The sequence below is a fragment of the Alosa alosa genome, chromosome 14, assembly GCF_017589495.1.
Source record: "Alosa alosa isolate M-15738 ecotype Scorff River chromosome 14, AALO_Geno_1.1, whole genome shotgun sequence".
NCBI classification, from domain to species: Eukaryota; Metazoa; Chordata; class Actinopteri; order Clupeiformes; family Clupeidae; genus Alosa; species Alosa alosa.
The window spans coordinates 30,359,670-30,386,343 of record NC_063202.1 but is presented as its reverse complement, the minus strand read 5'-3'; the positions used below and the strand labels follow the sequence as shown (position 1 = coordinate 30,386,343).

The 26,674-nt window shown below is 40.0% G+C and overlaps 2 protein-coding genes across 4 annotated transcripts; one reads left to right on the top strand and one right to left on the bottom strand.

The window, feature by feature from the left end:
• Window positions 1-12,524: 12,524 nt before the first annotated feature.
• Window positions 12,525-17,127, bottom strand: calca (calcitonin/calcitonin-related polypeptide, alpha). 2 transcript variants are annotated; one of them, XM_048263125.1, is made up of 5 exons: window positions 17,018-17,127; window positions 16,146-16,236; window positions 15,495-15,623; window positions 13,813-14,002; window positions 12,525-13,635 (listed from the first exon to the last, which is right to left on the bottom strand). In XM_048263125.1, exons 2-4 carry the CDS (start codon window positions 16,229-16,231, stop codon window positions 13,843-13,845), a joined length of 375 nt encoding a protein of 124 aa, XP_048119082.1. In that variant the 5' UTR covers window positions 16,232-16,236; window positions 17,018-17,127; the 3' UTR covers window positions 12,525-13,635; window positions 13,813-13,842. The 2 variants fall into 2 exon arrangements, with proteins under 2 accessions (XP_048119082.1, XP_048119081.1); XM_048263124.1 differs by lacking the exons at window positions 12,525-13,635; window positions 13,813-14,002 and adding an exon at window positions 14,189-14,674.
• A 4,497-nt stretch (window positions 17,128-21,624) lies between these two features.
• LOC125306797 (vitamin D 25-hydroxylase) lies at window positions 21,625-26,107 on the top strand. Of its 2 annotated transcripts, XM_048262338.1 has the most exons (5): window positions 21,625-21,951; window positions 22,490-22,631; window positions 23,820-24,452; window positions 24,641-24,970; window positions 25,129-26,107. In XM_048262338.1, the coding sequence occupies exons 1-5, from the start codon at window positions 21,691-21,693 to the stop codon at window positions 25,308-25,310; spliced, it is 1,548 nt and encodes a 515-aa protein (XP_048118295.1). In that variant the 5' UTR covers window positions 21,625-21,690; the 3' UTR covers window positions 25,311-26,107. The 2 variants fall into 2 exon arrangements, with proteins under 2 accessions (XP_048118295.1, XP_048118297.1); XM_048262340.1 differs by lacking the exons at window positions 21,625-21,951; window positions 22,490-22,631 and having other exon boundaries at window positions 24,302-24,504.
• The last annotated feature ends 567 nt before the right edge of the window (window positions 26,108-26,674 follow it).

The following is a 26,674-nucleotide window of genomic DNA, read 5'->3' as shown; positions in this document are numbered from 1 at the left end:
TATATCTCATATCGTAGTTAGTAGAAGTATGCCTAGTAGTTTCTGGGTTTGTTTGAGAGCGTTAACCTTTACAGTTTTTTTCTTCTGACCTAGTCGGAGAACAGGGAGCTTACCACTCCAGGGCCGAAGTTATCCGTAAATTCGGGGCTAACTCTCTAACACTCTATCTGAAAGTGGTTAGCAAATGAACGAGGATTTTGGTTTTATCAGCGGATTTATTTTTGCATTATTTTGAATATGACTAGCTCCAGTCTCAACAGCACGTCTACTTTTTCCAAACGCATCTCAGTTCTACATAACACACGCATCTCAGTCACACATATCCCCTCTCGCTTTCTCTCTCTCCATCCCTGCGCATAGGGCTCTCTTAAAGGAGCTGCACCATTTTACAACAATTGCATCTACATTTTCATATTGGAATGTTTTGTCAAGTGTAAGCTTAAACTACCGTGATCAATTTAAGTTCCAGTGCCCCCCCTGGAAAGGTGTAATGCCCGTCCGTGAATTTGTGTCTGCCGCCGGGTCTGTACTAATGTCTGGTAAAATTTCATGCAAATAGCCTCACTGGAAGTATACTCACTGAAAAAAATGTTCACGTGTTCATGAACGTGTTCAATATTTATTTCCCCCGCTGTATATACTTGTTTGTAAAAAATCTCCATTTTGGATGTCCACAGATCCAAGTAAACCAGCATTCTCTTTAGAAGGTTTTTAAAAAATATATTTGTGGGCTAAAACACTGTTTACGTGTGGACGAAAGACCCAAACATAAAATATCTTGTTATGTGTGTATAGGGCCTAAGTTGTGCTAAATTTGAAATAACTCCCTCAAGGTGTTTCCAGGATATTGTGTTCAAGGTGTAAAAATACAGTAGACCCATGCTGTTTTTTTTGAGAGGTCACAGTAACATTGACCACTCAAATCAATGAATTTGAATTTGAAAGAAAAAAAAACTTTCACAAGAATGTGAGGTCACAATGACCTTGAACTATGACCTTTGACCATCAAATACAAATTAATTTGTTATCTGTGAGTGAAAAGCCCTTTCCAAAGCGAGCTACACTCTCTCCCTAGCCACTTGCACTCCTAACCAAGTGTTAAAGGAACACGCCAACATTTTGGGAAATTATCTTACTGTCTCTGCCAGAGTGATAAGATAATACATACCCTTCTCGTCTCTGTGCGTGCAGTACCTCAGTCTGAAGCACCCACTGTTAGCATAGCTTAGCATAGTTCATTAGGGTGAGCAGCTCCAACTAGCTTATAGCACCCAAAAGTGATAAAAGAACTCCAACATTTTCCCATTTACATGGGGAACTTGATTTATCTGTAAGGGTGATTCCCACCTGAGTGGGACACCGTAACTGAGGGGAGTGGGTAGGGATTGGTTTCAGAAAGGGCCAGTGTAAATGTTTTCAAATGTGTTCAAATCACATTTGAAATTATGTCAGGGATTTTTAGAGGTTTATTCACCACAATGGGATGTACATAAGGTCACAGTGACCTTTGACTATCAAAATCTTACAAGTTATTATTTGAGTCCATGTGACTGTTTCTAGCCCTGAGATATATTGGAGATATCACATTTGCAAAAATTAGACCCACGGGTATACTGGTGTATGTCACCCGATGATGTCATTTTGAGCTACCTTAAGGAAAATATTACACTCAGGACATTAAATGTAGCTTGGATTTGATCAGCAGACATGATTGATGATAATATATCTCCATTTGTCCACCATAAATGACCTAAGCATTATTTTTCAACCAATCTTTGAAGTAGATATGTATTTGAAATCACTGGCTGGATCACACTATTTAGGCGGTTACCACGAAAAAAATAATAAAAAGTCCGAGCTTTTTTCTTTTGATTTATGAAGTCCACAGATGGCCCTTTCATGTGCAGAAAGAATTTTGAAAAAAGGAGGTTGCTCATCGGAGATATTCAGGTCTGAATATTGCTATTTTTGGGGTATTCGCCAAAAAGCATGTGACATAGTGGACATGTGCAGTCCTGGACTGACACCCGTCACACCTTACGCCTTGTAACTCCAGTTTTAAACTAACCTTGGATGCACCTTTGATGGCATGGATTGTTAGCCTACTTTGCTGTGTTTAAATCTGACAGCAGGAGGGATGTCAACATTTTATGCAATTTTGGGCCCTTTTTTGAAGTTTTTTCATCTAAAACAAGGACGGGGGCCTAACGTTTGTTCAAAATTTTGTACTATTTTGGATTTTTGAGTTTTTAGGTGGACCCTTTAAACTGGCCAAGTTTCATCAAAATCGGTGACGTAGCATGTATCACCCCCGCCTGGTGGTTCATGGACACACTCTTAATTTCTGTCATTAACGAAGTAAGCTAAGCGTTTCTCCATTGGCAACGTTTATGTTCAAGCGTTCAAGTGACAATGTTTAATGCATGGGTTAACCTGACGTGAGTCAGACAGAAGATGGGCCTGTCTTAGTTCCTGAATCATGTTAGCCTTAGCCTGAAATGTATAGTCTGGCATCGAACCATTCACCTCGCTTAATCCAAGGGGCGGGCAGAGAATTGTCTTTCAAACTGCCTAGGCATGCAATAGGCCAGCCTTCGACCATATCCATATCCGATTCGGCAAAGCGGCAAATACATCCTTCTTCGAAAGGAATGACTTAAGTGCATTGTGTTGCTCAACTTTCAAAGAAAAGCACAAGTCCAACTTCTCCAAAGTTGACGCTTTAACGCCGATTCAAACAACCGCTCTTAGTTTCGCCATAGCCACCTTCCTTGTTGTTCACCGTCGCAGGGACTGTCGTTATCTTGTTAAGCCCGCCTTTAAGACTCTCTAACAAAATAGAGCGCTGTGATTGGATGAGGTCCACGGCGTCAGCCAATAGAAATCCCTATGGTTTGATACTAGACGTACAGGCTGAGCAAATTAATTGCGTCTAGATTTCTAGGCTAGAATCATGTCCCTCTTATGTCACATTAGGCTAAATGGTGTGATTAGCAACTATAATTAAAAAAACAATCCACGAGTGACACCCGACCAGGTTGTATACTAACCTTTTTTTTTTGGGGCTGCCGCCACTGTTAAAAAAAATCTAAAATCCTCAAATTATGGCTGGGGTATTTTATTTAGGCTGTGCAAAGCACATGCATTTATTTGGGGCAGGCTTGTATTCGAGGCAGGCCTTTATTTCTTTGTGCGTTTTATTGCCTTTTCTTTTATTGTGAGACATGTGTTTCGTTTGGAGCTTCATACCGGTAGGCTATCAAAAGCAGAAGATGTTCGGTTTGGTTTGCGATTTAATTTACGTTTGGACTGTTTGATTATATTGCTAAATGATGGGACTGATGGGCACTGAAATCTGGGGGGTATTTGATGGTTCACTGTTAAGTAGTGATGGGCTAATGAGGCTTTGGTGAACCACTAAACCACAGCAGTGTGAAGCTAGCAACACTAATAAAAAAATCCAATATGGCTGCCACATGTAGATTTTTCAACATAAAAGTCCTTACCCAAACCAGTATATGAAACCAAAAATATGGGTTTGCTAAGGACTTTTATGTTGAAAAATGTATGTGTGGCGGCCATCTTTTTGCTTTTCAGCTAGTGTCGCTAGGTTCACACTGCTGTGGTTCAGTGGTTCACCAAAGCTTCATTTGCCCATCACTACTGTTAAGTTTCATGTAGTTGAAAGAGTGTTGGGATTTCCACCTGCTGTTTATTGCGAGACAAGGCAGCCGTTTTCATTCATTCATTGAACGTGCGTGGTAGGCCTAAATTGAGTTTTTTTTTTTATTATGCATGAATTACTTTTTTAATAAATTCGTAGGAGGCAAGGACACTTTTTTTCATAGTGTGGCTGGTCCTGTAACTTAAGTCAGGTGCGACTTATCAAAATCGACTTATCGTAATTAAGCCCAAAAGGTAGAGGGGGGAAAATGTGTTAAATATTGTTTTGGAAATGCACAAGTTCTGCGCACTTTGAGTCAGAGATTAGGGCTTGCACTATGTCTAAAACACACATGCATACCGTAAATCCTCAAACTTACAGACTGGGAATCTATTTATAAAGGCAGGCTCCTAAATAAGCCGGGGTAATATTGCCTACATTGTTTAGATTTAACTCAATGAAATAAAAGAGCTCTTCTTTATATTTTATATTGTTGGTTGGTTTAATGACAAGTCATTTAGGCATATGTAACGGATGCCAGCTAGCTTAGCTGTGCTTGTGGAACGTTGGTAAACCTCACTCCCCGACGCCTCAAGAGTGCTGCTGGCATGCGAGCCAGTAGTCTGGGCTATTGGCTCAATTGTTAGCGCGCTCGCCTCCCGATCCGAGGTGCTGCTGTTTTGTGGGTTCGAGTCCGGGCATGTGCAGGGCTGAATCATGCAGGTTCAACACAACGCAGGTTACACATAGATCTAAATGTATTTGTCAATTATTTAATTCAAAAAGTAATTGTAAAAAATGCTGGGTTATTTCTGCACCCAATTACTGGGTTGTGGCAGTTTGACCATTTATTGGGTTATTTTAGCCCATGCTGGGTTATTTTCCATAACCCAGCCACAGGGTTAGTGGTTTGGAACAGATACATGGTATTCTACCCACTGTCTGGGTCACTTAACTACCAGTAGCCTAAGTAATGGGTTAACTCACTGAACATTTTAAGGTCATCATCTCAAGACAGAGAAAAATAAAAATGTCATGCACATTAAGTCACCTTTCTTTTGCATAGGCCTACTGAAAATTGTGAACTGAACAAATTCTTTGAGAGTCAAATACCATTCTAAGGAATGAGCATGTGTGTGCAACTTTGTCTAGTTGCAAAGAAATAGTTTTGGCTTTGTCTAGCTTTATTTGGTGAATTTTGCTGATAAAAAGACACTATCAACAAGTTGTTGACCGTTTGCTCCACTTGAACCCTCTGACAGCAATTTGATATTTTTTACAGTCTATGTTTGAATTGCATTTCAACCGCACAGCCCCCATACAGTCTATGAGTTGGGAAAGCCCTGGAAGAGTAGTCTCCTCCATGCTTTTGGTTTTTGATGTTAATTTCCCCCACCCATGTTCCTCTATTTGAGAGTTGCTCCAAATGTGCCATCTATGAATTGGGTACAAAAGCCCCAACTCCCTTCATGGTATTTGTCATGGCCACTTTGGAGGCTGAAAAATTTTAGTTTTTGCGTGTTTGGATTCAATAAGAAAGCGACTGGGAGAGAAAGACTTGGAAGGACTGTGCTGAAACTGAACCGGGTCCCTGGGTTTATGGTTCAGTTTAAATGTTCGCTCTGTTATCTATTTTTATCTATTTGTTCTTGTATGATGACTGCTTTTTCCTGGTTTTTAACTTTTGATACATTTTAAATAAATGTATTGAAGATTCAAGATTCTCTTCATTACATCTCATTATACAGTATTAGTAGAGAGTAAATGTGTAATGTTTTGGCTCCTGGAAAGAAAAACGTAAAAAATAGTAGCCTAGTGATAGATGTACTATGTGAGTAATGATGATTAAGTACTAAGTGAGTAATTTGTTCAAAATGGTCAGTATTATATTCTTTGAGCTTGTTTGCTTCTTTAATTGGCTTGTATGTGTATAACCCACAAGCTAAAAATAGAGCATAACATAATTCAACAAAATTGATGGGTCAAATGAACCCAACTAAAGAGGTTAATGTAAACCATTATTGGGTCAAAAGGGCATGCCCATTTTCTGGGTCACTGTAACCCAACATCCCTGTCAGAATAACCCAATATCTGGGTTGATTAAGCTACCCACAAGTTGGGTTAAATTACCAACCCATCTTGCTGGGTCATTCTAACCAAACATGTTTGCTGTCCCATAGTGACTCAGCACTTGGGTTAGAAACAACCCAATTTGGGTCGTTTCCAATCCAGTAGTTTTTAGAGTGATTTATTGGAAGTACAAGTTAAGTACATGTAACTTTGTTAAAGCAGTCCCAGAAGACCCATGTGATTATTGGGAATGGCGATTTTGAGAAGTGGACAAACAGAGCTGTTATAAGTACATTATGATTAGTAATATTCCCTACCACTGGTGGATTTCTCCACTATAGTCTGAGATATACCCTTGCTGTATTTTTGTATTGATCTCATTGCCCCAGCATGGTGCTTTCTTTCTCTATACATGGAACAGAGTACAATCTGAAATGTGACTCTCCCTCTGAACAGCCATATCTGATAGGTGGGCTTTCCCTCGCTAATGGAAGTGGTCAGTATTGATCCTTGAGATTCATACAGAGGCTCAGTTAGAATGCAGGAGGCTCTTATCAAGCTATGGGCCAAGGGGTGATCTGATATTGGCCCATTGGAGCTCCTGCTTGTACAGAATCATTTAATTGTGAGGACTTGGAGCAGCCACTTTGGCTGGAAATTGGTTGATTGTTCTTTGTTGTGGATGTGTGTTATCTAAGGGGTAAGCCTGTACATTTGTCACAGATCCTACAGAACTAGGCCTACTGTAAAAATTAGCGGCTTTATGAGAATATTTATATACCCTGTTTAGTTGTTTGACATAGATGCACTTAATACTAGCCTAATGGCCTACAGTAGGCTACTATGGACCCTTTAGGTGACATTATGATAATGCTGGCATAATTTTTCTGTGCTGTGCTCCTATAAACCAGAATTTATAAAGTGGATTCCAACTAGGGTCTACACGTCCTAAAATCATTTTAGATTTGAGACTTCTTTTTGGGCCAAATTGAGCTCAGCTGAGTTACAGTTCCATGTTGGTGGAAAGTTTTGTGAAAACTGAGACCTGAGCTCTTGACTCATAAGTTTTACATTTTACTGCACAATTTGTAACAAAAAGGGAAGCAAAAGCAATACATCATTGAAAGTCTCTAGCTCCTGGAGTAAGTTTGAGGATGTTGTCAAAACATCCATCCCTATATCCCTGTGATGGACATTGTTTTCTTATACTAATATCCTGGGTGGCACACTGCATCTCAAATGGAGGCAACTCAAAGAAAGGACCTGCATGGTTTGCATTGTTTCTATCATTTGAATCATGACACACCTCCTATGCTCTTGGCTCCCAGCCTAGACAATATTTTAAACTGACTAAGCTGCAGAGCTTACGGCAAAATAAGGGTACATACACTTGCACTGTGATTTTATCTGCTAAAGGACTTTGTTTTGTGATCATTGGTTTCATATCACAGACACATACCAGCTAACTTAGCACCCCTTCTAGCCATCACAAGCCATCACTTGCCAGGGATTTTAAACTAATATCTCTTTACTTATTTCTCTCCCCTTTTCTCCGCCCACCTGGTGTCCATTCTTTTGACCTACTGGAGTTTTGAGTTTGAGCTAAAAGGCCAGGTAGAGAAGCCTCAGAGGAAAATGTCTCTTATGCTGCTGCCCACTGCACAGGCTCACTTAATATGATGGCTTAGACAAACTGTTCTTTCTGCAAATAAATGATCTTAAATCTTTAGAACCACCATCTGTGGTGAGACTATCAGCTTATAGTGAAATTTGCTCTCTATTGTGAGTTAATTTAGCACACCTACATTTTAGATTTCAAAATGTCACAGTATACATCTTTACTTGCATTAGGAGTATTTACCCACAAAAGAAACACATTTACAATACTACTTTTTATTGATCAGTGCTTAATATTACAGAAATGTGAAGAATGGCTGAATGAATATTTACTTTAACTACCCATCCATTGTGCTTTGAACCGTTCTGATGTGTAGACTGATCTCATGGTCATGTATAATTAATTTGACATATATTGAAGTTCAGTCAATACAAGAGAATTTTTAAAGCAAAAATTGTCACTGTTTATATTTTACATAAATTCTCAAGGTGATATGTGGAACATCCCTGTTAATTTTTGTCTCAAGAGAACTTGAAAATATTGTGGACAGTGGATCTGATGCCTGTGATGATGTTGAATACACATTCATTAACTTATTATCTCATCAAAATGACAAATTTAGAATAGATTGTCCTGAGTGTTCTAGTAAAATATAATTTACCAATGTAGCATAAAGCCATAAATATTTTAATTTTCCACACAAATTTTAGTGGAGTCATAAATGTCTAGATGTGCTTTTGGCATCTTTACTGGTACAGCTTTGGTTACCTTGTGCTATGCAGTTTTTAATAGCATGTTGGCATTGTTAGAGTGATAGTGACGCTATACCACGCTATTCATTTAGGCTATTTAGAGACTTTTAAAATGCTCCATTAGAATTTGTCAGGCACCCACATCCTATCCTAGGTGGAATTACAACCACTGATGACCCTGAATACAAAGCATGGTTTAACTGCTATGAAATATAAATTTGACATGGCTAAAACGGATCATTAATATTCAAATTTTGGATTAGATTTGAATGTGGATTGGGTTAGTGTGCTAAATGGTTGACCCCAGACACAGAGAGACCACAGACAGATAGTCCATTCCCATCCATTTCATGCTTTATTGATGTTTCAATAGCAAATGTCTACACGTCTTGAGCAAATTGTGAATCACTCCTCTTTAACGAGAGCCACGTTTTGCCCCACTGCTCTGATCTGCATGTTCGAAAGACTAACGACATGCAGATGAGGTGTATGTTCATTCACACATGTAACTGTAGGACTAGAAATATCCATTACCGTCTAGCCAATACCAATACTTTTGTAAGATTTGAAAGTATAGATGTCAATAAAAAAAAAATCTGTACATTGTTATCTCCTGTACATGTGAAGCAAAGTCTAATTTAGTCTGTAGAGTATCAGTTTTAGATTTAGGTGATAATGTTAACTCCCCCCACAATAAAATATATGAATATAAAGACACTGAACCAACATACCTGGTCCATCATGTTGACATGTTAACAGTGTAGTCTGGGGAACAATCTGAGAAACACACATGTAAATATTGTTTTTCATTTCCATTGGCCTTTAAGCATTTTTTGTTGTTGCTGCAGTCACTGTTGATATTACATGAATCCATACAGCAATGCAGTAAGTTCCTTTGTTGCATTCCTATAGAAGCCTTAATAGTAGCCTAACATATAGTGTGTCTCACCCACTGGAAGCCACCAACTTTTGTTTCATAATCATAACTAGAAGAACATGTATAACCCCCCTCCAATTCAATCCAATGTATTTGCTCACTTTCTGGCAAGAGGCCATCGAGTGACCACATACATTTGGAAGAAAGGGCATGAATGATTCAGCTCAGTGGTTTTAAGTGCCTGCAGCTTTATTTGGCATTCTTTATTGATGCTTTCCATTTTTTGTTTAATTCTGGTACAAGATTGGGCTGGGGAACTGGTTTTGGCTTTCTGTAATCCATTTAGATAATGACATGCGGCTATGAGAGAGAGGGCATAAATGGCATTTACTGTAAATTTGTCCAATTAGTAGATTCTTATGTTGTTGTGTCTTTTATGACCAGGATTAATGGGACAGTACTTGGCACAGTATTGAGTAATTATTGAATATCGTGGACTTCTTTTTACTTGAAACTGCTCAAAAATGATTGCACTGTGAAATCTCAGTAAGAAGTCAAACAGAAATTGTGGACTCATCTTCTTTCTGTGCCTTTTGTGGAATCAAACAAAAATACATTTTTCCTCAAAAATGATTGCTTGCAAAAGATCCCAACTGATGAAAACGTCTGGAACTTCTTAAGCTTTTCTTAAGTAACTGTAATTCAATTACATTTTCACTTTTAGTTATTACACTTTCTTACTAATTCACTTTCTAATTGCAATAACATTTGTTTAGTAATTAAATTATCTAACTCTGTTGCATGCTACTTCCAACCCTGCTAGAATAAAAAAGAGATAAACTTGTAGTTTATGTAGTAAACTTGAAGTGCAATTAAGCAATAAGTCCCAAGAGGCTGTAGGTTACTGTGATATTAGAACAGTTAAGGGGCGTTGTTAGGCACGACGGGAAGAGGAGTCGCAGGTTAAGTTTGCATGCAGGTTAAGAGTGTTTTACACAAACTTGGTTTAGCAAATCATAATCAAAGATAGGAACTATCTATTTTAGAATTACTTGCAATCAGAACATCAACAGTTCTGCATTAGCTTCTCTGCATGGACACCTTGAAACACAAAGTATATCTACCTGAGTCCATCATCTATTATACCTTTTATATTTCTATAAAGTAAGGGGAAAACTGTGACATAAAGATGTTTGGTCAAGAGCACAGCTGTCACTAAGAGTGAGGTGTCTAAACGCCAAGCCTTATCTCCTGCCATTATGCCAACAGTCACATCTGTGATTAATGCTTCACTGGCTTGTGGTATATGTCCTACTGCATATAAACTGGCTTAGATCAGTTTTGAAAACAAACGTTAAGGGTTGTTTTAGGACATGTTTGAGTAGCCTACTACAGTATGCCTGTTGGCAGCCACCCTGAGCAGTCAAAGGCAATTCAAAACGAGTCAGAAAAGTCGAGACAGGACCAATCGTCAAACTTTCGGTGTCCACCACTCTAGTTCATCCAAAACTATTACTTAATTTCTTAACATCTCATGAATCATCAGGAATTCACATAAGTTTTATTAAGCATGATCATGATTATTTCTCTTTCTGCCAAAAATGTGGTCATCACTGCTAAAATTCTGATTTGAACACAACTTTGCAGTTCTCTAAACACATGTCATTATTCAACACTTTAGTTGGGGGGGCCACAGACATTATGAGCTCATGAGCAATGAACCTAAAATTCATGTAATCGTGATGATCATGCTTATGAAATCATAAATCATAATGATGTACCCATCGTACCGAATGTCTTAGTTGATGTGTTGTTCAGGCATGAGGTCAAGAATGAGAGACTATGAACTCATGTAAATTCCTGATGATTCATAAGATATAAAGGAATGAAGTAATGCATACATCATGAATTAATTCATGCATGAATTTATGATAATTCTAAAAAATATTAATTCTATTAAATAATATTAAAAAACATATTCTAATAAATATTTAATTCTAAAAAATAAAGGTGATCATGCTTTTTCAGTAACTGGGCCCAAGTTATGGAACAACCTCCCTTTTCACATCAGATCTACACCAACTATTGGTGCTTTTAAAGCCAAGTTAAAATAACATTTTATTATATTAATGGCTTTTAAATGAATTGTGGAATGTAATTATAGGCTATATATATGTACATATTGTTTTAGTTTTATTTATCTATTTATCTATTTACCATTGTGTGTTACCAATTTCATAACTAAACCATACCCAATATGGACTGGACAAACCCCGAAATTTGTTTAAACTATTCACCAGTGACCATGCGTCATGATAGGGCCCCTTAAGTCTAACCAAGACTAATTTAATAACTAGACAAAAAATCAATTTGCAAATTTAACAGCATGGCAATGTAGCAAGCTGCAAACATGGATGAGTCTGCTCAATGCTCCCACATACCACACGACAGCTATAGTTCATGCACAAGAACTTTGCTTGTTTACTTTGCCCGCCATTTCAATTAGGGCCCCTGAACTGTTGCTCCTACCAAGGTTGCACAAAACTCATGATTGATGGCCAGCTGACCTTCTCTGTCCATGTTACCTCTGTTGCGCGGTCATGCTGCTTTGCATTATTCAATGTAAACAAATCAGGCTGTTCCTATACATCTCACCCAGCTCTTGGGACAGACCAGTTATCTCTTGCTTCGAAAGCCGTGAATCAATGCCCAGAGAACAGAGTCTTAAGAGAAAGAAACATCTTCTACCTTCAGTAGGCAATGGACAAGGCACTTGGGACAAGGACAAAAATCATTCAATGGAACAGTACCACTGAGAAAGTGGTGAGCTGATTGGTGTGCTGTGACGGTGTGATAAATGTGATATCAATGGTATTGCAAGTCAATACTCTCCAGAAGAGATAATTAGAGTGTCAGTATACCGTGTTAAGAATGCACTCAAGCACAATGTGGTAAGATGCCATTAACAGAGTACTAAGGCATATGACAAGCATCTGTTGTGTAATTCAGAGGTTATGGAATAGATCAAGCTCAGAAACAGTGGTAATATTGTTGTGTGAAAGTGGTATATCGTCATGATAAGCTGCAAAATCAGTTAGACATGTTGGTTTGTTTCGAAAGGCAATAGTTCACAAAAAATCCTCTGAAAAGGTTACTACAATAAAAACATAACCCATTCAATCCTGTGTTCAGTATGCAACAAATGTTGAACAAAAGGAAATGCATTATTCCTTTTTTTTAAATGGCTATCATTGACAGTTATTTTCCCAAAATAGTCTAATGTTGTAGTCATTTTAAGCCTTTGTCTGAATAGTACATTATAGTACATTAATGTCACCGTTATTGACACAGTCTATATCAGACTGACATTAAGTTATAGTCAATAAAGGTAGACATAACATTATTCACCAAATAAATGGGAAGAGTTAATGCACACAGTAGAGCTCCAGCCTTTAGAATCACTGATGTACACAGTCTTCAATCGAAAAGCCATTCTGACATAAAAATCTATTGGATCATTTGCTTTATAACCAGACAATGCACAAGGGTCAGTTGTTTTTATAACAAGCCATCGTTAAGAATGCCAATGGCCAATTAGGCCTACAGTCGACATGTATGACATCACAGAATCACATTCTAATAGAGAGATCAGATACATTTAGACTTAAAATGAATGTTTGTTTAAACAAATGCTTAAATTAAATTATGTGGCATTCATTAATCCAGCAGTCTCCTACCTTAGAATGACTCTCTTATGCGTTGTTCAGCAAAAAAAGATATTTAAATGGAAAAAACAATTTGAGCTACAGTTTTTGTTGTTGTACTGCTTAATAGATTTCTTTGTGATATATTTTTCACAAGTGACATTATGCAGTCATATAATCATTTTACTATGTGTACTGTAATAATAGGACAATACTGGTGCCAAAATAATTAATGTGCTTTATGTTATTATATTTGTATTAGATTATCTTGCTCCAACATGGTTTATCATATTTACATGAAGTAGGGGGAAACCATCACAAATAATGTTTGGGTGAGTCACCAAATCAGCAGAAGAAAAAACAACCCTTATGTATCTAAAATACATTTTAATTTTGCTTCAATTCACAATTGTTACAATATGAATTTCTCTTGATAGCTCAAAGCTTCTTCGTCTTTTTAAACATATTGTACAGTAATGAGTTTTTGTTTTGTATGTAAAGTGGTTTACATCAAGGCACAAGACACAGCCAAGACCAGCCTCTGCGGGTGGAATGAATGGTGTCCCTGAAAGAAATGTGCAGAATGCTGTGAGAACGGGCACAGCAGCATGGGTTACAGTTGACACACCAAATATGTGCTCTAGGCTGGAAGAGAGACAGACCTCCCTCACCCTTTCCCTCTTGTCTAGTCAAATGAATGGGACTTTCTGATTATCTGTTAATGTAATATAACAATATAATAATTGATCATTCATGTTTTCATAAGTGTGTGTGTTTCTTCTTCTCTTTAAAGCAAAACAATAGTTTGTTTGTTTGTTTGTATGTTTGTTTGTTTGTTCAACATGGATTGGATGCAAGAGATCAGTGCTGTTGTTTTGGAGGCCATTCTGGTGAGGGTGACGCGTCTTCATTCTCAAGAGTCTTGTGTTTGATCTTCTCACAGTCATTACCTGCAACAAAACAAAATGAAGGCAACACAGGGATGATAAGCTGCTCAAGGATGTTTTACTACTCACAGAGGTGTTCTTTCCTCTATGGTTAAACTTTAGTTCCCTCATTTTAGTTCCAGCATGTAGTCTGTATTACTTAGTGAGAGAGATGGGGAGGACAGATATGCTCTTTCTCACCAGTGCCTCAAGGTCTGTACGTCTATACATTCACTGCTGGCTGTCCCTCTTTCTCCGTCCGAATGCCTGAGCGCCCACGTTGGTGGGGACGAAGTTAGTGTTGCCCATGCCACCTGATCGGCTGAGGAAGTCTGCCAAACGATGGGTGACACAGGTGGCTGTGTTGCATGCCCGCTTCTGTGCCGTAATGCTGAAGGAGAAAAGACTGCACTGAGTATGTCATCACTATGACCCAAAATTTGAACATCTAAATTGTAGACAATATTGTTAGATGTGGTTGTTGTTTTCTTTTACATCTTACCTGTTCATATTCATGTGTTTGCACGTGTGTGTGGGTTTGAGGATCTTAGTGTCTTAAATTCATGGACAAACCATGTATTGGTAAAATATGTTTATTAAATCAGAAAAGTGTTATATGCACACAAAAAGAAATCTGTCTCTGTTGTGAAACTGTCATTGTCCTTATGCTACCAGTGATATATACTAAAGCAAAGGGGAAATATTTGCCATAACTGAATTTAAAGATCCAAAAATAATATTCATTATATAAATTTTGATTGTCTTTCATTATTGTGTTACTCTGTCAGGCAAGTCGATCAGGAAAACAGAATCCACATGCATTGCTATTTTGTGCCCCAGGGACAAACTACAGTAGGGTGGAAGCTGGACATCTCAGTTGCGGTTAAACTGCTCCCCATAGTTTGCAAAGATCTCAGACTCTGACAGACTGCGCCTTTTTCCAGGTGTCCCTGCCCCAACATTGGTGCGAGGGTAGCTCTGCAGCTTGTGCAGCTCCTGAGAGAGCTTGCCCAATGCGCAGGTGCTGAGGTTGGAGCAGCGCTTGGTCAAGGGTCTTTCAGCACTGTTAGGAGAGACAACATGCAGAGGCAGACTCATAGTAACTCATGCAGACTCATGCATTTACACTACACATACCAGTTTGATGTTGTTAATACACAGTCTTCACCTTCATGCAATGTCAAAAATGCACAACACACCATAATGCTATGGTAAAATGAACCATCAGGATGGAAGCTCACAGTCCATGCAGTTATTTGTTGTATATGGAGTAAAATATGTTACATTGCAATGTTTAAGCAAGCATCAGTCATGCTTTTGACAATCTATCAGGTTAGAACCCTGCAGTTCATGCGGTTATTTGTTGTAAATATGGACTAAAATATATTTCATTGTAAATTTAATGCAAACACCAATCATGCTTTTGACAATCAGTGAAATTTCATCTAGGTTTCAATGGCTGTCTTACAGTGAGGAGTGTTTTCTAGCGTGTAGACTGCTCGTCTGAGCACCACCTCATGCATACAACCCTCCATACTCATTCTCTGCCTCATGCGGACCGCAAGCAAACAAGTCCTTTAAGAAAAGTCCCTCAAAGAAAATCAACATTCAAGAAATTCAAAAGGAGTTCCATGCAATACTTGGGCATTGACAGAGAACATTTTGACATCAATAAGGATTTTTTTGCCAATGATCCTCTCTGATTTTGCAAACATACCTCTGGACTTTAAATGATCACTGGAGCTGTCATTTTATGTAAGTGGCAGCAACACTTTCGTTGGAATAGACTGCAGAAAAACCTCTTACAAATGTACACAGTGAATAAGATTTCAAATTTAATTTCCCTAGATACTCTTTCAGATTACTATGAACAAAAAAATTACCTATTTTCGTCGTTTGCTTGCTGTTCCAGGTCCTCCGCAGTCATCTGAACAAATTCTTTGACAATGGCATTCAGTAACCTCCGGGCTTCATAGTCAGTGAGCGCCACTCGATTTGAGTCAAAGTCAGTCCTGCAAACAAAGCCTTAATTAGATTATCTCCACTATATTATTACATTATTTTAATTGCACATGATATGAAATTTGTCAGGAGGATCGTGACGGCAGTGCTTATGTTAAAAGCTTCTATCATCTGCCTGAGTGTACAGAAGCCCACTATTAAAACAATCCCCTTAAAGTGCCTCAGTTAAGAGTTGACTGCGAGCCAAGTTTAAATTTATGACAAAATCAATACTGTTGTAACCGAGCTCTTGGCAAGGGTTCATCTAATACATCTTTTAATTCCTTCATTGAAATTATTGATATTTCATAACATCGCAATGTGTAATGCAATCTGCCCTGTATCCAGATAGATTATAGAAAATGATGAAAGGAGTAAATTTAATAAAATATATTCAAATACATTTAAAGACACTACGTCCAAACCAAAAACCAATGTACTGTAACCAACATAAATTACTAGAAAAAGAGACCCATCTATGGAATTAAAATAAAAATCAAATAATTCCCACTGATACATAATGAATGGCTCACCTTGCAGGAGCGGCTTGAGAGCAGTACATCTGGCAAATGATCAGGGCATAGGCAAGAAGGAAAGCTGAGATCTTCAACATAACCATGGTCCCTGCATCAAACACACAACTATTAGACTCAACGGCTTTATATCCACGCAGAGTTTTTGAAAAATAAAATACAGAAACATTTAAAAGTTCAATTCAATTAACAAAAAATGTACGAAAAGCAAGCCTCAATCCTCCAGGAATATTCACTTCAAAAGGTCCACCTCTCTTTTCTATTCCCGGTCACACTATCTACTAGACTATGGATATTGTAGCCACACCTGTAGACTGACCATGTTAGACTATCTGCCTTAACCGCATGCAGTAAACTCCCCGTTATACCCCCCAGCTCAGTGGCGGCTGTGGAGGTAGACCTGGCAGGCAGGAGAGCTGTTGATCAGTTGAGCTGCCCAGCCCTGCCCAGTGTCCACCTCCTCAGTGCAGCTCCCTTGCCTGCGCACCCTGACTAGCCGCTCATGCCATCCCAGGAGTGATTTTATGAAGATTAGGAGCTGCTGACGGAGGCTCCTGCGGGACCTGGTGCATTAGTGTAATGAGCTGCAGTCCCTGGCCGTCTCCTCTGGCACTGGACGACACAGTCTTCTGCTCTTAACCCCCACACCACGACCAGACCATAACACACCACAAAACAACGCATACAACATTTCAAGCCATCCTCACAGCTAACCTTTTCTTCTATGCTCGTTACAGTTGCCTGGCTAAACAGTTAAACAACATGGGTTTATGAAAGATCTAAGAAGTCTAAACTGCAAAAACGCATTCCCATTGCAAGTCTGCAGTGTCCCAACAGAGAGAACGAGAGGGACGGAAAGGGTCCTGTCTTACCTTGAGTGTTAGAGCTCTTTGCAAAAGAAAGAAATGGAATAAGTTGAGTTAGTTTGGTTTGCTGACCAACTTGTAAGTCTGTTCCATCTGGCTACTACAGAGGCTCTATATATTCACTGACTGCTTTGTCTATTGACTGTGTAGGTGTTTAATTGTCAAAACTGAGCCAATCATGAAGCTCCGCTCCCTCCGTCATCCAATGGCTGAATCCATGGGTCAATAAAAAATGTGGTAATCCAATGACGTCATACCTGTGTCGAAGTGCTCCATTCACAAAAATTCCCAGTCATCTACTCTGCAACGTATTTCATTAAGCTTAGTGATTGAGGCTTTTACCCACATTCAATTGTTTATTTCTTTATTTATTTTTGATAGTAAACAAATACGACATAAATATTCTTATGTAAACATATTAATAGTTTTATGTGATTTGAGAATCTCTTACATTGCACTTGTTTTTGTAATGCAATAAACTGTGCAGAGGCACATGACAATAAAAACGAGTAAGATTAGTGAGTTATCCACATGAGTTATCCACATAATACTTTCCCTTAAAAGATTCTTTATTTGAAAAGATATGTGCAAAACTGGTCTCCTGTCTATAGCTGGGTTTTACTCTGGAGACTTTCTACTCAGAATATTGTTGAGGATGTTTACTGATGTTGTTCCCTGAGCTGCAAGTAAATATAATATTTACAAATGTCAGCCAGTGTACCTAACTGCTACGGAAAAAGCGCCCCATTCGTGTTATCACCAGATCAATCAATTGGAGGACTCCCATGCCTCCCTCACTGACTTGTGTTTCCACGCTGAAGTGACCCTTTGTGGAAATCAAAGCAGCAACTGCCATTAATGTGTTTGGATTTTCAAACCCAATTACAAAACTGTTTGTCATGAGGCATCATTTGATTCCCCTTACTTTTCATTATTGGGCAAGGCCCCATAAAGCATTTGGAGTAAGACTCCTCTTTTGCGTCACTACGGAGCCCCATTAGTGCGGATGAGCCTTTTAAGGCTATTGAACTGAGCGCGGGGCCGTTGACGGCCTCAGTAAATCAGGGGAATTGGAGAGCGTTGGGGTCCCCCCCGCAGCTGAATGCTGCATGAAAACTGCAGTCGTGTACACGAATGCCTCCTGCGCCCGTAATGAATCACCACTTCCGGCCAGGAGATCCGAAAAGGGAAAAAATAGGGCCCCTCACCCATAGATCAGAGAATTGTTTCACTGATGAGCAATTTCTGCTTCAAGTTTTTATTAACTTTAAGGGGGGGAAAGTTTTCAATCAATACTGTAACCTTTTCAAAGCCAATCATGATCCAACATCTTCTTGCATTTTCATCCAACTGTGAGTTATTCCAAGAAACAGATAATCATTTTTTGGACCAGATTGGAAACAGACACAGGAAAGAGACACAGCTAACAGGGGCTTCATTCAATATGCAATATAAATCAACCGAACATGACATCAGCCACAAACATTTCCCAAAAACATTTTGGGCAGAAGTAGAGTATCTATCTAAGTTAGTGTTCCACTGCTACTTGTTTCATTTGACAAAAGAAGCAATGCAGTGCATCTCTACTTTAGGAAATTATCTAGTGTAAATTACTTATTTTTGCAAACAGCTTGAAAAGCCTTAGTCACTGTGTGCTCTGCCATTGGTACTTCAGGTCATTTGTCTGCCAAACAGACTGTTTAACCACCTGGAAACTGAAAAGGACAGAGCATTAGTGGACCTTTGTCAGGGCTGTGCAAGCAAACGTTACTTAGCTCTAATCTATGGCCCACATTAGGGGCCGGGGCACACTTCAGATGGACAGAGCAAAGTTTGCAGACAGACTCAACAGACATTAAGGAAATGAAACTGAATTAGTGGCTATGCTTCATTAATCAGACTTCTACTGCAAGAGCAAACTAAGGCCACCCCCTCAATTCTTCATCACGGCCCCTTCAGATGATCCCTCACCACCGCACAATTTCCTTAATTATTTTATAAAGGACATTAAACTTGATGTAGTAAAAAATTTCAATCAAGTGGCACCACATACATCTATATACTTTTAACCATGTCCACCAATTTCTCAAGCATAATCCTATTTAAAAAAATCACTTGGCCCCACTGCCGGAAGCATTGGCCTTTTTTACACAATCTTTCTTCGAATTAGTCATCCATGTGGTAAGAAGACATTAAGTCCCGCACAGGGTTTTTCAGGAATTCTTATTTCATAACCATATATGTATTACCACATGACTCTTGCCCCTATGGAACACAATAAGCTGGTGCGTATTTGGAGGGCCAGATAGGGAGGGAGCCACTTTGGTTGGTTCAGCAGCAGGCATCCTCATTAAGTGCTGGTGACAAACGGTAATCTTTGAGAAGAGCCCCGTTGAGGCCTGTTTACAGAGCCGTGTGGGACAAAGTAGCTCTATATCATACTGGAGCGCCGTCGCCACCGCTAATGAGACCCGAGACACTGGGGAACGCTCGATCCGGAGAGAGAGCAAGAGAAAGACAGAGAGAAAAACCAGGAGTTGCCACCGATTGACCGCCAGAGACAGACATTGCTGAGGCACACCAAAGGAGGGTCTTCAACCTGACAAGAAAATTCCCCTGCTAACGAGTCGTTTGTTTTGTTTACATCTGTGCACGCATCCAACAGACAGGACGTCAGACACAAACCCATTTTGCTGCAGCAGTGTGTCGCTGGCAGCCATGAAGGAGTCCCTAACAGGGGTCACAAGCCCGGTCGCTGCACATCAGTTGATTAGACGACTGCGTGTCTCTTTATTACGCTGTAACTAACATGTGGCGACTGACAATTAGTATCATGGGGACACTTCTCTTTCAAGCCAACAATTCTTGCCCATGGCTTACACAAACTCCAGGAGGCTTGGCAAACATAATAAGGGCAGTGGTATAGATATTGTGGCTTGTGCATAGCTAGGGATGGGCATTGTTAAGAAATTATCGATATCGATGCCATTGTCGAGTCTGCTTATCGATGCAATTCCTTATCGATTCCCATATCGATTCCTGTACCATTTGCTGAACACTTATAGGATGGTTTTGAGAGTTGTTGGCTTTGAATGTCTAATTTAAAGTGGTTTTAGAGAATGAATACCAAATGTGCAATATCAATAAAGAAGTTAAATGCTTTAAAATTTCTAAAAAAGTGAACATTTCTAAAACAAAGCTTTGTATTGGAATCGTTAGTGTAATCGTTAATGTGTGGATGTCTACGATTCCGATGGATCGGAATGTTTGGAACCGGTTCCTAACCGATACCTGGAACCGATTCCCAAGCCTATGCATAGCTATGGTTCAAATGTACAAGGCTGAATTATATTAACCTCTAAGACCAGTTCTCTGGTGTGTTTTGTTTGGTCTTTGGTACAAATATAATGTAAATTGCTTTGAACAAAAGTGTCATCCAGCATCTTACCCTACAGCCCAAGACTTAACGAGAACTTCAGTGGAAATCATCTTTGAGAAAAACCTTTACGTCTTGGGCTAGGCTTAATTCATGTATGGGAAACTGCCCACTATAGTGCCCTATAGTACTCGTGGGGGTTGCAAATGAGTAGATTAACAAAAGCAATGTCTTAATGAGTGCATTCATATTAAGCCAGTGGGTTTCAAACAAGGTGCTTACACCATGCAGCAAAGCTTCCAACACATTTTGCTTTGGGTTAAGAAAAGCATATATAAACTATGACAAATGTACACATTCTAATACCCACTGGCTCAAAGAAGGAGGAGAAACATTTCGCAAGTCACTTTGGGTAAAGCCATCTGCAATGAAAAAAGCTTCTTTTCAGAAGGACTTTTGTGTCTGGTTGAAAAATAGTCGAGACGTGGGGGTAGGGATGCGACCTGAAAAGGGTTTTGCCTTTCACTCGGTCAAAGTTCAGACACGCAGACACCACAGGGCAAGAAAAAATGTGGCTGTTTGACCAGCCCTGACCTATCTGCTCTCTGGGCTCAGCTGGGGTAACGTAACAGCCCTGGTGTGCAGTAGTTCTTAACATGCAGCAATTCAAATAACATTACCTGTGTAGCCAAAAATCTCTTAATTGATCAATATAAACATTAAGTGAATGATTACATGTGTTGTATAGAAACATTACTAGGTACAAGGATACAAGGATACAAGGAAGTTTATTGTCACATGCATATAGTTACTGGATGTAAGAAATGCAGTGAAATTATGTCTGGTGTGCATTTATAAGTGGCAAGGGCTGCATAAGAAAGGATTGGGGGGGCACCAACAAGGAACAGCAGAACAGTGACTGACGTATTAGAGCTGTTATGGCACTAACTATAGGCTACACTTTTACAAAGTTGGTTAACTTTTGGAAGTTGTTTTGTTAATATTAATCCAACTACAGAAGAAGTATAAAAATGGAAGTGCTGCATGGCTATTACAGAATCTAAACAGGTCATTTGTATAAATCTATAATAACTTCTGTCAATAACGTTAACTCGAGGACAGTTCATATACCTCAGACAGTGGAGGCGCACTCGATAAAAGAAAGGAAGGAAAATCAAAGTTGATCAATAATGCTCCCGGCTCATTGCCTGGCCAATCTTAGCTCTGTAGAGGCGGGGGATAGGAACATGTGCAAGGTGATATACTAGTCTTTGTGTGGGGGGAAGAAGTTAGTGTCCTCTGAATGCAAAAGTGTTATTTCATAATGATATCAATCTTTAGATTACCATCTCTGTTAACCGTTTCCTGCGGTCAATCGGTTTTGGGCTTATGCAGTTTAGTGGTGACTCTATTACTGCTGTTGGTGGTCAGGCAACTCCTCAAGCAGCGGAGACCCCGAGGATTCCCTCCTGGACCGACACCTTTCCCCATGATAGGAAACATTTTATCTCTTGCATCGGAACCGCACGTTTTTATGAAGAAACAAAGTGAAATCTACGGACAGGTAGGCTAATGACGGACTCTTAAAACATGCTTCAAAACAAGAACTCTTTTACCGTTTAATTGCAAGTCACTGAATGCTATGGCAATTTATTGTCAACTGTGTATATAACGAGTAGCTGTAAACAGACTGCTGTTAAATATTCATGACAGTTCATAGCGCTCGTTTAATCAATTTGTGTGCGCTTTGCATGGCCACACTTGCCGCAAGACTAGCACTCGGCTCCAAGACAGTCGAATAACCTATGTCATTTTAAATTGTGTGAAAGGTTATACCTGAATCGACTTGTTCCATAGCATCATGCAGACGGCTCCTATGAGAACAAAAGAGTGAAACAACATTTTGGCAGCTTGCAAGCTTTGCAAGAGACCGAAACAGCTGAGTCAGCGTGGTAGTCTAACAGGCAGCGTTACTGAGACTTCGGAGAAATGCATGGTTATCCTGGAACGTTGTAGCGCTTCTTTGGCTTGTCTACAGACCAAAATGTAGTTGTAGGAAAAATACATTAAAGTAATTTATTGCATTTCTGTCTGTCTCCTAGATATTCAGCCTCGATCTTGGCGGCATCTCAACTGTAGTGTTGAATGGCTATGATGCCATCAAAGAATGTCTCTCGCATCAGGGCGAAGTGTTTGCTGATCGACCTTCTCTGCCTTTATTTCAGAAAATGACCAAAATGGGAGGTAGGTAGGCCTTATAGCCTGTTGTAGGACTTAATGCTCTGTGTAACATTTTCTACAGTGAACAGTTATTCAGCAAACCATTGTAACCCTCTGCTCTGAATAACCCACAGATGCCATTATCGGATGCCATTACAGAGTTCCAGGAGTGGTGTAAACGTTTTTCTGTAGGGGCCTATCAAAAATGGCAGTGGTAGAAAAACGTTTAAAGTGAAGGATGATGACTTTCTATTTACAGGATGACTCACGTATAGGCTACTTTAATCTGAATTATATTCAGCATCATGGAGTGGATGACAGCCATTGGGACATTATTTGTCTATAACCAGCTGTATCATTTGCAAGCCTCCTCTTCCATCAATTTCAAAAATCCTAAGGATGATTAAGCCCCCCCTCCCCTCCCTTTTTAACCTTTGCACATTTAATAGGTAACCTTATGGAACAAGTGAACAACTTATGTCTGCAAACTAAATGTACCCATCCTACAGTCACTGCATTTACATAGTCCCAGGGAAAACTGATCTGGCTAAGCCTTTTAAATAGCAAAGCTATTTGCTGATTGAAATAGAATGAAAGCCTCCTTATTAAGTTATTGAACTGGACATGACTTGGCAGAACCGATGCAACACTGTAGGCCTTTTTACTAGAGTGTAGGTATATCAAGGTACTAATTAGTAGCTCATCATTTGATGATATTAAAATACAAAAAGGCTATCTTCTTTACCTAAACTGGAACTATGTGGGGGATATATGCTCTATATTTTCATTTCAGTTTAATTTTTGGCTTGAACTGGCCCAAATAAGAAGTCACAACCCTTCATCTAATCAATTAACTCTGGTACAGCAAGCTAAATGTTTTATTCCATTGTTAATGGGATTTGCCAAATTTATTCAAGCCTTTATTTTTCCCCATATTCACAGAACACCAAATGCTGAGAAATGTACAAACTGTCAGTCATTGTAGTTCATTGAATACAGATGTGTAATATGATCATTGTATAGTATGACTACAGGAGGGAAAAGTCACTGGTGACTTTGCTTCACTGCTCTCTTAACAGCAACTTGAAGTACAGCCGTCTTAACTGCAGATGCCTTTTGTTGTAGATCCAGCCCATAGCTGTCAGTGTATCTTCCAGTGTCAAGTTCTGACTGGAAAGAGGCAAATTTCCTTACTGCACACTCTCATTTCAGGTCTCCTCAACAGCAAGTATGGACGAGGTTGGATTGAGCACCGCAAGTTGGCCGTCAACAGCTTCCGCTACTTTGGCAGTGGTCAGAAGACGTTTGAGAAAAAGATCTCCGAGGAGTGCATGTTCTTCGTGGATGCCATCGACAAGCAGAAGGGTAGGCCCTTAAACCCAAAACATCTGGTGACGAATGCTGTCTCCAACATCACCAACCTCATCATCTTCGGCGAGCGCTTCACGTACGACGACAGGGACTTTCAGCACATGATCGAGATCTTCAGCGAGAACGTGGAGCTGGCAGCCAGCGGCTGGGCCTTCCTCTACAACGCCTTCCCCTGGATAGAGTATTTGCCCTTCGGCAAGCACCAGAAGCTCTTCCAGAATGCCGCCGAAGTCTACACCTTCCTCCTGGGGATCACAGAGCGGTTCGCACACGGCCGGGTGCGCCAGTCTCCACGCCACTACATTGACGCCTATCTGGACGAGATAGAACAGAGTGCAAACGACAAGAGCACCTCATACACCAAAGAGAACCTGATCTACTCGGTGGGGGAGCTCATCATTGCAGGCACTGAGACCACCACCAATGCCCTCCGCTGGGCCATGCTCTACATGGCCCTTTACCCTAGCATTCAAGGTGGGTTCATGTCCATGGAAATACAACTGGTTACTGCATAACAGAAACACAAGTGAGTTCCTCCAAACTTTTGAAGGCACTTCTAGCATTCCATGCTAACATTATCCAGTAGACCATAAACACAGTAGTCTAGTCAAACAGTTATCTGTTTTAGCGGCCATCCCCTAAACTTTTTACTGTCCTCACAGAGAGAGTTCACAAAGACATCGACAGTGTCCTGCTGAATGGACGCACCCCCACCTTAGATGACAAACAGAGGATGCCTTTTGTGGATGCCGTGCTCCATGAGGTCCTCCGCTTCTGCAACATTGTGCCCCTGGGTATCTTCCGTGCCACTTCCCAAGATGCCCTCGTGAGTGGGTACACCATCCCCAAAGGCACCATGGTCATCACAAACCTGTACTCTGTCCACTTTGATGAGAAGTACTGGGGAGATCCAGGCATTTTCTCACCAGAAAGGTTCCTGGATAGCAATGGCAACTTCATCAGGAGGGAGGCCTTCCTCCCCTTCTCATTAGGCAAGTTGAAATCCTCTGCACTATATTAGCCTACTAGTTGAGAACAGAAATATGACCTCCTTTCGCTCTTCACCATTCTGCTTGTGCCATTAGCTTGCATAAATAATGCTGCAGACATATCTTTCTTTACCTGATACCTTTATTTATTAAATCTTCAGGGCGAAGGCAGTGCCTGGGTGAGCAGCTTGCCAGGATGGAGATGTTCCTGTTCTTCACCACCCTGCTTCAGAGGTTCCACCTGCAGTTTCCCCAGGGGTTTGTCCCCAGCCTCACCCCTAAACTGGGCATGACTCTCCAGCCGCTCCCTTACTCCATATGCGCGGTCCGGAGACAGCCGTAAACCTTCAGCCATAAATGACTTTAGTGCTTTCACCTCAGGGGATCTTACTCGGAAAACTCCAACCTGTCTAATGTTTTACACAGCAAGGGAGTTGACCTCTCCTCTGTCTGCCATTGAATTTTGCATTCTGTGAAACTACCCTCTGAACTGTTTCATAGAAATATGCCGTAGCTGTACTTGACTTGATGATAGTGGTTTTTGTATCAGGCAGTTGGGCAATGTAGTAAGTTGCATCAACCGCATTGTAATAATATTTGCACATTATCTGTGATATATAGCGTTTGGTGCCTCGAAACAAATGTGAGACAGAGGAGTTATGATGTCAATAATTGACAAGCGTTTACCTTTATGGTTTACAGACCTTCTTTTTTCCCAGCATTCCTCGAAATGAGAACATAGGGTTCTGCTTTTTTTTTCTACAGCCGGGACAGCTGTCTTTTCCCAGAAAGTTTTGTACAGGCTGTATGCCTTCCGCTGGTCTGGTGCCATATATCAGAGCTGAACCAACAGCAGCAATCCCCAAAGGATATCTTGCTCTCTGCATTTGTACTTGATTGTTAAATCCGTAGGTGCTATGGACTTTTGACTGTTATATAGCTTGAATGGTACAGACTTGTCATTTGTTACTTTCATTTGTTACTTTAGAAAAAGCATTTCTGCTTATTAGTTGTCAAACTATGTATTGCACATTATTGCTATTTTTTTAAATAGTATACTTTCTATAAATATTTTAGCAACAGCTTTTGTATACTTATTGACAAAAACAGCACAATAAATGGATGGATATCTCTCAGTGATTGCAGTCTGAGCGAGCAGTGTTTTTAATAAATGCTTCCCATGTGTTGAAAGTTGAGACGGCAATCACAGATGTCTCCTCAGATGCCCCTATGTTTTGGCCTCTACCACGTGAGCTGGCTTGAAATGAGCTTGAGTGTGTTTCCCCAAAACGGAGCGTGCCAAAAATGCACACAGGCATCAATCTCAGGGGGCGGTTATCAGAAATCGTTAGTCAACGATCATCGTTTTTCACTTAACATCTCACTGCCAGTGAAAAGTGGAAAAGAAACACAACTTTTCCAACTCGGTCATTACTCAAAAAGTTGTCACTAAATACAAATCCATCTGGCTTGTTAGGTTTTGATGCACAGGGGTGTGAAACGATCCCCCTCCATTCCCCCAGCTAGCAGTACCCTGCAGCAGATGGCAGATTCAGTTACTGAGGGATGAATGATTCAAATAACTGTCAAAGAATCTGCATAGAAGCTCCACTGGGCCCACATAGGGGATTGTCTCATCCACTGTGGGACTCATCACTCTGTGGCTGCCGTTTCAAACAGGCAGGCCCAACCCCAGGAGACCAGTGG